Source organism: Oreochromis aureus, linkage group 23 (genome assembly GCF_013358895.1).
Source record: "Oreochromis aureus strain Israel breed Guangdong linkage group 23, ZZ_aureus, whole genome shotgun sequence".
NCBI lineage: Eukaryota > Metazoa > Chordata > Actinopteri > Cichliformes > Cichlidae > Oreochromis > Oreochromis aureus.
In genome coordinates, this window is record NC_052963.1 from 26,060,419 (window position 1) to 26,075,080 (window position 14,662).

Below are 14,662 nucleotides of genomic sequence, written 5' to 3' on the forward strand. Positions count from 1 at the left end.
ATATTTTACAACACATAAGGTTTATTAACATTTGCATAGGATCCAAACAGTACATTGTACTGCAGCTATGAAAAAGCCCCCCCCCCCACTAAAATACCCACCCACACCATAATTATTCATCTGAAGACATTTTTAAGATGAAAACATTAGCAGATCCCTAAACTCACGCTTTAAATGTCATGTTAAAAAAGTGCAAAGTGAAGAAAAACTAAATATTTAAACTGATATGCTTATTAAACTCCTTAAAAATTCCTTCATCCACCTTGTAACCTGCTCCATTTAACATTATTACAACATTATGCGTAACCATATTTACATGCAGAAAAAAAATAAAGAACAAAGGTGCAGCAAAGTCAGTATAACCATCTCCACAATAATTGTAACAAATTGACTTAAACAGCTAAAGAAAGTGCTTAACAGTTGGTGTTGAAATTTACAGCCCCTTAAAGTTCCCTGATCACAGCAGCTGACAGTTAAATTTCAACTTTTTGTTCGATTTTTAGACTTTACAGCAGTTTTGGTGGTGCCACTGATCTTAAACTATCAAGACTTTACAGTAGAAAAGAAACTAAACTAAACTAAAAGAAAAAACAAAGAAACAAATGCTTCTCTTGGCAGCCGGCCTTTAGACAACAAGCCTAAAGTTGCCATTCAATTTCAAACTAAATGTAAATAATAATAATAATAATAATAATCATAATGATAATAATAATAATAATAATAATAATAATGATATATATGATGATGATACTAATAATCATAATTATAATAATAATAATAATAATGATAATAATGATGGAATAGTTGATTTCATTTAATCCAAGTGGTTGTCTTTTTGTGATTCAAATTTGTACCAAGAAACAAACAAACAGTGGTACTTTAATATTAAATGTGAAACATTTGAAATGGTTAAAAATGCCAGCTAAAATATTTTTGTAAAATATGTCAAAATGTATTTTGTCTGACAAATGTTTCAAAATATCCAATATTACATTTACTATGTGAAAAACCGAAGGATTATTAATTCATTTACAAATATATCAATGCAGTGGAGTGTTTTCGCCTAACAGAACAACCACGTTCCAAACTCATTTTACCCAATATTGGATCTTTAAGAAGTTTTTCTGTCAGACATCCAGAGGGCAGTATCAATATGTAACAAAGTTTGCAGGAAAGATCCCAACCCGCCCATCTTCCAGTTGCCCCTCCCACCAATCATATTGGGAGTCGGTCTTCGTGATGACGGTGATCCGGTCGCCTGGTACAAAGCTAAGGTCACCTGGCTGCTCCCCTGCAAAGGGGTGTGTCGCTGTGACAACCATCAGCCCAGTGGCTCCACCCTGTGATGATCCCCAATCTACAATTAACAAAAAGAAAAAGTAAAACAGAAACAAAACAAACATTTGACAAAAGCAGATTTAATTTAGTGCAAATTCACCGTTTAACATAGGTCTGATATATTTATGTTGTACAATTCAGAATATTAAATTTATTTACAATAACACATAGAAAACAGATGTTGAAACGGAGACATTTTACTATTTCATGAAAAAAAAGCTACTTTTGAATTAGTTATGATAAGGGAAACAAAAGCTGGAATAGTAAGGGTTACTAAAAAGAAACAGCTGGAGGAACATTTTTCATCTAATTAGATCATCAGAAAATCTCATTCTCTAAATTACATAAAAACATCAAAAGCTTAAGAGAATCTGGAAAAAACTTAAGGGACAAGGCTGAAAATCAATATTGGATGCCTATGCTCTTCAGGCCCTCAGGTGGCAGTGCTGTAATTATTCTGTCATGGAAATCACTGCATGGACTCAGGAACACTCACTGTGCCATCCACAAATCTGAACATAATTCAGGAAGTCTACAGTCTTGTCTAGACCAAAGTTAAATTGAAGTGGATCGAGGCAGAGTAGAAAACTGTTTTGTGGTCAGACGAATCCAAATTTGAAATTCTGTTTGAAAAGCATGGACACTACAACCTGGGAACTAAAGAGAACTTTGATAAACAGGCTCCTTATCACTATTTAGTCCAAGAGGTATGGGGGTACATGAGTGCCTTTGGAACCGGCAACTTGCACATGTGGAAAGGCACCATCAGTGCTGAAGGTATCCTAAAAGTTTTAAAGCAGCATATAATTTTACACATTTCATCTAGACAGTGCTAAACCTTGGAAAAAAAATGACCCAGCACTGCTGAGCAGCTAGAATCTTCTACCAGGCAATGCATTGCCACAATTCCTAGTTTTATGGACTACTGTTAAATGAAGAGGTGCTGCCATCAAATTTAAAATGTGCTTATGGTTTTTTTTTTTTCAGTTTTTTTCAGTGTTTTTTATGCTATATTGTGAATAAAATATGGGTTTATGAAATTTGCAGATCATTTCATTTTACTTTTATTTATATTTTGCACAGCACCTCAACTTTCTTGTTAACTAGACTCATTTTTTGTGTGAGATGTGTCAAATATTCATACCGTTCATCTGAGAGTTTCTGGAGGCAAACTGACCTGAAAGAGAAACAAAACATCAATTTAAGTCAAGGTTAATAAATCTGGAGAAAATTAATCTACAGCTGTGAACACATTAATAAAAATAAGTTCTCAAACAAGAAATATGAAAGACTAATGCTCTTTTTCCATCTTCCTCCATTAAAATGTATTCATTAGTGTTTAAATAAAGAGCTTATTTAAAATAAATAGTGTTAGTCTGCAGTTTAAGTTGCAGATCTGTGCTGTGAACACTAGAGGGAGCTGCAGCCCCAAAGCTGATAACAATATATTAATGTGTTTATCACTGCACAAGCAATCATACTGACTTACATTAATTTGCTGAAGACTCACTGACTTTAAACCACATCTTCACCCTAAAATTAATCATTTACCTTGGAGGACTCGTTTATCAACACAAAGGGGTCAGGTCCCCACAACGTAGCTGTTTGAACAGGTGTGTGTTGCCGAAGTATGCACACGCACATACGTACATACACAAAACACTGGGATTATTAGTCGGTTTTGGTACTGGCTGCATCAAGGTCGTGGGTTAATAACAGACTTGAATACACGGTGTGCCATGTGACCACATTAAGATACAAAACAAGGTAAATACAAACGGGAGACAAAATTACTGAAAAAGATGCTAAACAACCACATGGAGAGTTGACAAACTGAAAGAAAAGGGATACAAAATGAGCACGAACAATTTTTGTTCTTTTTGTTTTGCATCAGTTTAACCATTTCTCAAGCAAAAAAACTGGATGTTGTTTAGCAGTCCATAACAACCACAATGGGGTGCTAAACAATTTTGAAGGGACACAAACTGACCACAGAAACACAATACGGCCACAGAAGGCATGGAAATCTGTCTGAAATGGGACGCAAAATGGTTTAAAGCAAAATGACAACAAAAGGAACAAAAAGGATTAAAAAAAAAGAATTTACACATGGATGTTAACTTGCCAAAAATAACAAATTCTGACTATAATAAGATGCAAGCAAAAACCCAAAGAAAAGAAGAATATGTTTGTATTAATTGGTCGATTTGAATTCCCCAGACCCAAAACCAGTTACTAACATGGGCAATAAAACCAAATCAGAGGCCTCTGAGTTTGAAAGTGAGCTCAAGGAGTCACAGCAGTCCTCACAAAGGTAGACAATGAAAGAAAAAAAAAAAAAAGAATAGCTGGTAAGGAGTAAGTAATGAAAGTTAATGTAAAACTCACTTGAGGTTTCAGATTTATAGACAGAGACACTTGGGTAGAGAGTGTTTTTAGTCCTTGCTCCAGCTCCTGTACTCAGACATATAGACACAAAAACACACAGACACACACCCCATTACAGACAACTTTCTCCATAAACTAATAAGACCTGAACAGTTGTATTTCAGAGCTTTACCGGCACTGGCTGCTGACACCTCGGAGTAGCTTGGTGGCTTTGACTGGATTGGAGCTGGTGGTCTGGCTGGGCGAACGGATGACTGGAGACAAACACAAATGTACACTTTATGTGCTGCATATTAGATAAAGGCAAAAAAATAAATAAATACATAAATTAAAAAACAAACAAATCACATGACATTCAGTATAACAGTCACTGAGTTACACTTAATTTGTGTCTCCATTGTTTGTTTGTTAGGCAAATGCATAAACCACTACACTATTGAGCCACTATGAAGAAAATAAAGCACAATAATTCTCAGGGTATTTTAGATGGATGCTAAACTGCATGCTGCCTCTATTCCAAAAGCATGGCTCTGTATTAGAAAAGTCTGTGTGCTGAACTGAGCTGCCTGCACTCACCTACCCTTTAGTGAGCACACTGGAAACTATTTAGGGCATCTTTTGAAACCATCCTCACTTAACACCTAGCTGCCTTTCCTTTTTGACTTAAGCTTTTGGTTTGCCTACCCTAGTTTGCAAGTTCTTGCTTGTCCAGTCGGTGGTGTAGGCCTCAGTGTAGACATCAAGGATGTGGTAGAGGTCATAGCACTCTGACGGCGGCTCCACATCACCATTCAAAATGGCCGATGCACGGATGTCTTGGGTGTAGAATCTGCAACAACACTACTGGATTAAAGACAAGCACTTGTTTGGAAAAGACAGAACTAGTTAAACTTCGGACATGCAGCAGATAGATTAGTGTTTTATCCCCATACTTGCGGTTGGTTTCTTTGCGTTCAATGAGGCAGGATCCCTCCAGAGAAATACCTGCAAACAAACCTCTGGACCTGCAGTAGGTGTACACAGCTGCAGTGCTCCGCAGAGCCACATCAGCCTCCACGTTCCTAACAAGCAGAATTTATTTTATTGATCAAACTGGCAAAGGTGAAGTTAAAATGGTCAAGTAACATTTTAGAATTTGAAAACATTAACACCTAATGACCGGTTAATTAGCACTAGTGATATGTTTCACAGAACATGATCCTGGGTCCAATCTTCTATGCTCATTTTTAATTTCAAAAACATTTTTTCTGCACAAAAAAATAAATGTTTTTCCAAGCACAGATTTGTTTTACTGGATGAAAAAAAAAAAAAAACCCAAAACAACAACAACAACAACAACAACAGATAAATAAAAACAAAAACCAAACAAACCAAGCTGCAACTTGGTTCATAACTAAAAAAAGCAAAAAACAAACAAACAAACAAACAAACAAACAAACAAACAGCAAAATAAAAAACTGCAAAACTTGCTTCAATGACCAATAAGTCTGTGTTCCAGTTTTTGTGAGTGAAGTTGGCTGTTATGACTATTTAGCAGTTTGCACCTCTGTAATGTAGCTTGCTAAGACAGTTAGCTAGCGCTAATTGATACCTTAGCTTTTCAATCTCTCATCCAAAGATGGCTACTTCTGGCTACAAAACCTCAACATAGTATAGCCAAAATGCTAAACTGCAGAGCAGAAATCGATGGATGACAACACAGTAGTTCAAACAATGTTTCATATATTAGAGCGATTAGAACATGCTGTAGGTATTACAGGTACTGCACTGCAGTGGTTTGTATCATATCTATCTAATAGACTCCAATTTGTACATGTAAATGGAGAGTCCTCTTCACCCACTAAGGTTAATTATGGAGTTCCACAGGGTTCAGTGCTAGGACCAATTCTGTTTACATTAAACATGTGTCCCCTAGGCAGCATCATTAGAAGACATAGCATAAATTTTCACTGCTATGCAGATGACATGCAGCTCTATCTATCCATGAAGCCAGGTAACACACACCAATTAGTTAAACTACAGGAATGTCTTAAAGACATAAAGACCTGGATGGCTGCTAACTTTCTGCTTCTTAATTCAGATAAAACTGAGGTTATTGTACTCGGCCCTGAAAATCTTAGAAATATGGTATCTAACCAGATTCTTACTCTGGATGGCATTACCTTGGCCTCCAGTAACACTGTGAGGAACCTTGGAGTCATTTTTGACCAGGACATGTCCTTCAACGCACATATTAAACAAATATGTAAGACTGCTTTCTTCTATTTGCGCAACATCTCTAAAATTAGAAATATCCTGTCTCAGAGTGATGCTGAAAAACTAGTTCATGCCTTCATTACTTCCAGGCTGGACTACTGTAATTCTTTATTATCAGGATGTCCTGAAAACTCCCTGAAAAGTCTTCAGCTAATCCAAAATGCTGCAGCAAGAGTACTGACAGGGACTAGGAAGAGAGAACATATTTCTCCTGTTTTGGCTTCCCTTCATTGGCTTCCTGTTAAATCCAGAATTGAATTCAAAATCCTGCTCCTCACAGGTCTTAAATAATCAGGCCCCATCTTATCTTAATGACCTTGTAGTACCATATCACCCTATTAGAGCACTTCGCTCTCACTCTGCAGGCTTACTTGTTGTTCCTAGAGTATTTAAAAGTAGAATGGGAGGCAGAGCCTTCAGTTTTCAGGCCCCTCTTCTGTGGAACCAGCTTCCAGTTTGGATTCGGGAGACAGACACTATCTCTACTTTCAAGATTAGGCTTAAAACTTTCCTTTTTTCTAAAGCATATAGTTAGGGCTGGACCAGGTGACCCTGAATCCTCCCTTAGTTATGCTGCAATAGACGTAGGCTGCCGGGGATTCCCATGATGCATTGAGTTTTTCCTTTCCAGTCACCTTTCTCACTCACTATGTGTTAATAGACCTCTCTGCATCGAATCATATCTGTTATTAATCTCTGTCTCTCTTCCACAGCATGTCTTTATCCTGTTTTCCTTCTCTCACCCCAACCGGTCGCAGCAGATGGCCCCGCCCCTCCCTGAGCCTGGTTCTGCCGGAGGTTTCTTCCTGTTAAAAGGGAGTTTTTCCTTCCCACTGTCGCCAAAGTGCTTGGTCATAGGGGGTCATATGATTGTTGGGTTTTTCTCTGTATTTATTATTGTGCGATCTACTGTACAATATAAAGCGCCTTGAGGCGACTTCTGTTGCGATTTGGCGCTATATAAATAAAATTGAATTGAATTGAATATACAGTTGATGCAAAAAAAAAACAAACAAACAAACAACAAAAAAATTAAAAAAAAAAAAATCACAGTCCTTCGTTTCTCCAATGACCTGCAGTCTTCTTTAGGTTTATTTCCTGCTGTGTCTGTAAAGCTATAGCTGGTTGCAGGTTATTCAATCACTGTGTATGTGACTAATTTCCTAGTACCATATACACTCAAACATAAACTAATTGTAACAACTGACCATCTTCTTCAAACAAATTCAGCTCTGGTCACCATTTGTCTGTCTGTCTGTAACATTTATTGAGAATGAACCGACTGACATGTAACTCACCACGCCCACAAACACCTGCCAATACATGAGCACCAAAACCGGTTAACCCACCCTGAAACCACCTTATTCTAAAATTAACCTCAACTTCTTAATTGGCCTCTAAAGTAAATCACGGGTGATTTTTTTCACCACCTTAGACAGTTTGGCTATCTGCTTCAGGCCTCAAAACACAAACTGTCATTAAATGTCTCATAAATCTCTAAGCAGAATAGGACAATCCAACCTAAGCTGTAATTTACATAAACAGAAAGCATTCAAGGCAATTAAAAGACAGACAGACAGATTGTGTTAGGGGGGTGGGGAGTAGACTCACCTTCCAACAGGTCCCACGGCGACAGTGGCGTTCCCGCCAAGCGTCAAGTTCCCACCCTTTGTGAAGGCTTCGACGGCCCTCCGGTAATTCAGGATGATCACCAAGTCTGACACCTGAGGGGGAACCAGAAAATTAGCTTTTACTTCTGCTTTCCAAAAAGGGATGTGGTGCATTAAAGGACAAATTGATATCTCTGTGATGCAAACCGCTGCATTCACAACTTTTAAAAACACTATTGACACATTCATGGTGATTATTGTGAACCCCTAAATTCAACACAAATACAAATGTTTCCTCTTGGAATGCAAATCAGAAATCAAATAAATAAAATTATAAGATTTGGGATTATACCTCCACCCCGATTTCGAAGCCTCCACCTAGACCAGCAATGCCAATGGCTGAAGGTGCTGACCAGCCTGCAGACACAAAAACACACAGAATAAAGCTCAAGCATGGATAATATTTATGGCTAAAGCCAGGATGGATTATTCACACAGACAAGAGCTGGACTGTAAAGAATGGCTTGGCCTACTGCTGGCGCCAGTGTTTTCAGATGTGGTGAACTGCTCCTTTAATGTGAAAATCCAGAAAACCAACAAAAGAGCCTGAAGAAGAAGAGCAGGGGTGGTGGCAGCCACTCAGTAAGGCCCGTGTGACCATCGGTGGGTTCTGGCACCACGACAAACTCAAACATCCTCCACCGCCGGACCAGTTCACTGACATCAAACGCTTGACGTGTCAGATGACTACAGCACACTCCCAACACTGCAGGGAGGCCTGCTTTTTAACCGCAGTAACCCAAAATGTCACAAGACAAAACAAAACAACAAAAGGATTATTGAGAGACTCAGGAAGATCAAAAACAGCAAAAACTGAACCCGATAAGAAGAAAAAACAGGACAAATTGGCAAACAGCAACAAATCACAAGAATTGCTTTGCAGACTGCGGCTAAATCCGTGATTAAAAACCAGCTATTATTTCCTCCTCCAACATGACACCTCTGCTGTTGAACTCTCGTTACCTTACTAATAAAGGGTACAGACCTTCTAGAACACATAAAAAAAATGTGTACTCATCTTGTACTTTGTGACAATCAAATAACAGAGCAATAATAATTCAGTTACTCAGATCAATCAAGCGGATAAATTCCAGAGGCAACATGTTTCTCACAAACATACAGAGACTTTACTTGGAAGGGTAACAAAAGTATACTTTTGTCAAAATGCCATCTACAATCGATTACAATCTTTTTTTTTTCGAAGTTTAGTTGCTTTGTACAACTGTTACATCACACAGACACATGCTAAGAGATAAGAGCATATAAATTCCAAGAATTCCACTACAGAGTTCTTGGACTGTCCTTGTAGTACAATTAACTGCACAGTAAGTAATTTTCCTCAGATATTTGGATTCGAAATGCTCCAAAAAGGTGCCAACAGTACAAACATAGACCAGGGTTCAGGGACTCCAATTAGCTAACATGAAGCCTAGCAGACAGCTAGTAGCTACAGCCAGTGTGCCACTATAAATCTTTCAAAGAACCCACCATGGCATAATAATGCAAACTTTAAGCCTTTATACAATTTAAACTGGTGATTTTATAATTCACAGCACTGCAATTGTATAAAGGGGGAAATTAGCTATAAAAACCAAATCTATTTTTTAAAGCAAGCTGTAAAAATGTTAAATTCTGTTGTAAAATGTCTTCAATTTCTCCAGACTTTTGATACTTATATCCTTCAGACAAATACAAGCTTGCAAATCCATATTTATTTTGTGTAGAAAAACAAACTGTTATATCCACAAGTAAAAACAAACAATAGAGGACTCAGAATCGTGCTTTGCGGAACACCATGCCAGTACTGCTGATGCGTCAATAGCATTTAATTTTTTTTTTTCTGGAATAGCTTAATTTCTCAGGCCTGGAGTTTGATACTTGTGAGTGAATCATTTTATTTGTCGATGAGGCTGAAGTGCTGGTTGAAAGGAGCAAAACAATTAGTGATCGAGCACGGCTTTGTTCTATCTGACAGATGAAAAAAAGAGTCTCCACATATTTTGGCATCTGGTGACTTACCTGAGCAGCCTTCTTAATTAAAGTTTATATTTTTTGAAACACACCAACAGATCCCTGTGCAAATTCCAAACCTTTACAGAGCATGGAAGGAGTGGTGATCTTACGTCTGTCAGGAAGCCTGGCGATGACTATTCCGCTGCCTCCTCTGGCTGTGATCATGAAGCCTGCCTTGATGACGGAGATGATGGCCAGACCCTCAGCCTTAGCTATTACGTGAGCTACAACAAAAAATATGGTACAGTACACACTTTTAGCTACATTACAGTATAATACTTCACATTTTAAAATAAGAAAACCCAAGTATTTAAAGAGCACTGGACTAGTCCTCAGTATATAAAGCTGACAATATGACAGGTTGTTACCAGGGATGAGTTTGTCTGGTCCATTTCTGCTGGAGATCTCGGTGAAGTCTCTCAGGATCTTGGCAGCTTTCTTGGCCTCAGACTTCAGGTTGGATGGGATTGGGTTACTCACTGCAAACACCCAAATTACATGGCTCATTAAAGGCATCAGCAGCTCATTCAAAGCTGCTCCCTTCAACCCTACCCTCCTCAACAGCTTGAAAAGTCATCATCCTGACAACAAACCGAAGAGTAACACTCATCAATGAGCTCACTGTTCACTTTAATTGATCTTATCTTATCTCCATCTGTAGCAAACAAACTTCCCATTACACTTCGACTGTGAGGCTCAAAAGCTCATTTATGCTGATAACTGGCACGTTATTTTAAGGGACATGTTTACTTATTAGAAAAAAAAATAATCATTTTGCTCACGGCTGAAACAAGCTGAAGAGGAACATTCAGTCCAGAACAAGAAGAAATGAGGACAGATATGAACTTTTCTGTGATATAAAAGGAATTCCCTTTTTATGCAGCTTCCTGGCCAGTAACTAATCCATTACTATAATGTCAGCAACACTTTATTCAAAGAAAATATGTGCATATCCAAATAAACTTCCATTAAGGAGGACTACCCAATTAATGCACTGAATATTTTCTTGCCCCCACTTTCTATATTTGGATTTATTTACCTTAAAATAGAAAACAGACAAAACGTCTGGAACTACAGTGGTAAAAGCAAAATTTGAAAGGTTTTTTAGAATATAAATATTTGTGCTAGTTAAACCATCATTCATTTTTACATTTTTGTGTAACATTTATAAAATGTGATTTTCACAATATCAAAATTAAGTCTATTATTTAAATATATACATTTTAAACTACTAAATTTGTTCACAGACAAAAAAAATGAGAACATATCTGAAATATAAAGAGATTTAAATTATAATAAGATTTTATTTTTATCAGAATAATATTAATTGATGGATGCCTAAACCTTTAGATGATAACACATATGACACATAAGTCTGCAGGTGCAGGACCTTTTAATTCTTTTCCAGAAATAATTAATACATAAATTAAATTAATTATTCACACATATATATCATTATGATAGCGTTTTATTCTCTACCAAGTCACTGGGATTCTTTTAACCAAGTTCTTCGAACTCTTTTATTTGAAAACAGCAGCTCCGTGTTCACATTTAAAATACATTTTTTTAAAAGTTAATACCAGAAAATTAATTTGTATTTTTGCTTTTGAAAACAGTAAGAGATTAATTTTCTTCCCATTTTCTCTGTATTTGATTTTTAAAGATTAGATGACTCTTCTTCAAGTCTCACATCATAAGACTTTCCAGGAAATCTCTGCAGTGAGAGTCAGAGAGCTGTGACCAGTCTGCCGACATGCCAAAATGCACTCCTGCTGCAGCAGCAAATTCCTGACACATGACACAGCCTGAACAGCACATCCAAATGTGCCGCTGACCAACAACATGCCAACATGGCCAAGTGCTCCTGCAGCATCGCCTAGACTCCATCACAGCCTGCAGCACTGATGGAGAAAACACTGACTCAGAGAAACCACCCAATCCTCCATTTTGAACGTGAATCCAGTGGCTTCAGTTAGGCTCCACCCCAGCCAGCACTGAGGTGGAGTTAGTTATAGCCATCTTTCAGACAGAATCTACCTGTGTATGGAAGTTCTAGTGCTCTTTTTAGACAATTCTAGTCAATAATGCAAGTTTAGATTAGTGCTAAGGAGGTTGAAGCATTCCTTCATGTTCTAGTTGTTGGTCAGACGTTCTGGTAATTAGACTGTGATCATCTACATAGAAGTTTGACTCATCTTTGGAGCAGTTATACAGGATTTTAATTGCTTTTTTGGTTGGCTAAGGGTGTTCCTTATGCCTGCAACAATGTTCCTTTGGAGTTTAAGATGGTACTGTTTGTTAAAGAGATGTCTAAATAGGTCACTAGGGAGGTTTCCAAAGTGGCTGCATGTCAACTGATGATCTGTGATTTCCCTGTGATTTGCTCATAAAAATGTTGAAGGGGTAATTTCAAGTCTTTTCAAGCCTTTCAATGGTGGTATTTTTAAATAGCTATATCTAGAGAACTATTTAACCTATGTCATTCAAATTTTTAATCCAAATATCTACTACTATGACCTCAGGAATATGGCATTTTGAAAATGTAGCTGAAGTTCAACATAAAATACTGAGACATTGGATTAGTGTAAGGCTTACAGAAGGCTTAAATTCCACCATGTGTGTCATGAACTAGATCATGTTATATATAAATTTATCATATTTTCATAAAGTTCTGCGTTACTTTTGATATACTTGACAAAAAAATAGCAAAATAACGGCTTTGTAATTAAGTTTAGTTTTGGTGTTATTTATAATGGTCATTGCAACATCTACCCTGAGGTGTTTGTATGATCATGCACATGCTAGAATTTGTTTGAACATGCCACTGATAGCTGAAGTGAGATAAGTTTGTGGATTAGCTTGATTAATACAATGAGAGAGGCTAGAGTTACCGCAAGTGGGTGTAGGTATACAAGGAGTATGACATCACACTGCTGAGAATTACAAGGTAAATAGCTTAATGTGAACACGATGCTTTGATGTAGGATAGTAAAACACATTGGTGATGGTCAAGCTGGGAATGTTTCTTGGTTTGGTCAGTTCTCATGCTCTGGCTGTTTTTGATGATGGAGTCCCTCTTAGTAGTTTCTAGTGGTTTATGTTTGTGATCCATGCTATAGTCACCAGACAGGATTAACTTGTCCTGGTTAGTTAGTCATGAATAAGAACAGTCAGATTTTTGGCGGAAGTCCTTTAGGTTTTAGTTATTTAGGAGCCGGGTGGTCTTTAAAGAGGTTTTAGATGTGAATGGGGAGCTTTTACTGGGAATTAGCGCAGGTTTATTGCTTCTGTTACCTCCACAAGGAAGTTCTGATTATTTTTCATAAGATTCTGGTCACATATGACGAGGTCCCATGGCAATAAACTAGTATAATCTTATTAATTTCACTTGTAACATAACAAACCCAGCAGCACAGAGAAGCAGTCACTGACAGCTGATTAACAGCTAACGATAGCCTGTTAACACTAATGAGATGTCACAGATTCTCCACAACATGAGCAGCCCCCCAGCCCTACCCAACCCATGGCCAGGCCCAAAATAGGCAGCGTGTAAGTTAAAAGAATATACACAAAATATTTATATTAATGTCTGAAAATTCTTTTTTTTGTGTACATACATTTTAATAAACAAATATTTACTCCCCTAACCCACATCTCCCTCTGCCCGTGACCCTCTGGGGGGTCCTACTCTTCAGTTTGGGAGCCAGAAAAACTAAAACTGCCCTTTATAAGGGAGTAAACAAACTGTAAGAACGTTTCCTGGTAAAACTGCTCTTCTTTTACTAAACCTAACCCTGTAGGTGTACAGGTAAAGCAGACAGGTAGAACAGACCGGAAACAGCAGACAGACACATAAAATAACTCCTTGTGTACTTAAATTACTCTTTTATCTTTAACTTACTTTTTTTCTTGTTTCTTCTCTGTCAGTTTGACTGACGACAGGTGAGCAGTACAAGCCTCTTCTCTTCTCTTCACTTCCGCTTCACCTGACGCTTCTCACAGCCGGAAACTGCGCGCGCAAAACTACGTAAAGGAGAAGCTGTAAGTAGAGGCACGTGGTTAGGTGAGGGCAGTTGGAACTGTGTCGGTTTGCTGTGTGAAGGGTGGTGCTCTCTATCAACTAGGCGCGCCCTCGCGTGTCTGCAAGGTAGCTCGACCGAGTGGATTTTTCCCTGATTTCAGACTCTCAGGTGCGCGGTTAATGTGGAGGCTTTTAATTTGGTACTCAGATGTTTTTTGTTTCTCAGGTATATTAATATCTGACAGTAAAAATACTGCATCCAGATAATGAGTTTTACCTCTGGTAGTTGCACATTGAATTGATTAATTGTATATATTATTACAATATCTAAAAAAAAAAGTATATATATAAAATATACTGAAGATATTAAAAAATATATATTATTTTTTTTTATGAATAATAAACAATAAAAATGTAATAAATGCCCATTGATATATAAAGCATTTGAATCTTTTTAAAGAAAAAACTGATTGGAGTGCCACTCTCGTGGGTTTTCTTCCCCAATCTATGACTGGTAGTGCTATCCAGATATGCTTTTTCTGCACTGGTAGGGTGTCTGGGATCCTTGTCATGTGGAAAAACGAAACTGCCACCAATCAGACACTTTCCAGATGGTACTGTACAGTGGAATAAAATCTGAAGGTACTTTTCTTTGTTCATAAGTCCACCAGTTTTAAGATTCCCAGCACCACTGCCTCAAATGCAGACCATGATGGAGCCTCGGCCGCGTTTTACAGATTGCTGTAGACACTCACTGTTGTACCTCTTTCCTGATAACCTAAGTACAAACTGATAATGATTTGAACCAAACATTTTTGTCCAGTTTTTGTGTAATTTGACTTACTTCAGCCCGAGGCTCCAGTGAACAGTAGATCAACTGAAATGCCAGATACGTCTTCTTTTTTTTCTTCTCCTTCATTTCTCATATTTTGTAGGAACATTACTTTCAGGTTCTGTTCATCTGCTGTAGATAGTT

The 14,662-nt window shown here is 37.6% G+C and overlaps 1 protein-coding gene across 1 annotated transcript; it reads right to left on the reverse strand.

Annotated features, from left to right (window-relative positions):
* Positions 1 to 32: 32 nt before the first annotated feature.
* sh3yl1 (SH3 and SYLF domain containing 1) lies at positions 33 to 13,779 on the reverse strand. Its single transcript, XM_031735333.2, has 11 exons — positions 13,567 to 13,779; positions 10,034 to 10,144; positions 9,776 to 9,889; positions 7,945 to 8,009; positions 7,594 to 7,706; positions 4,659 to 4,787; positions 4,411 to 4,555; positions 3,899 to 3,980; positions 3,727 to 3,792; positions 2,483 to 2,515; positions 33 to 1,357 (listed from the first exon to the last, which is right to left on the reverse strand). Coding segments are annotated over exons 1-11 (1,068 nt in total). The 5' UTR covers positions 13,568 to 13,779; the 3' UTR covers positions 33 to 1,148.
* Positions 13,780 to 14,662: the final 883 nt, after the last annotated feature.

What these genes read in the sequence shown, in the direction of transcription:
- sh3yl1 (XM_031735333.2), bottom strand. An exon ending in ACCAGACAAACTCATCCCTG is followed by an intron (nt 9,890 to 10,033) that starts GTAACAACCTGT and finishes TTTTTGTTGTAG; the next exon opens with CTCACGTAATAGCTAAGGCT. An exon ending in CGCAAAGAAACCAACCGCAA is followed by an intron (nt 4,556 to 4,658) that starts GTATGGGGATAA and finishes GTGTTGTTGCAG; the next exon opens with ATTCTACACCCAAGACATCC.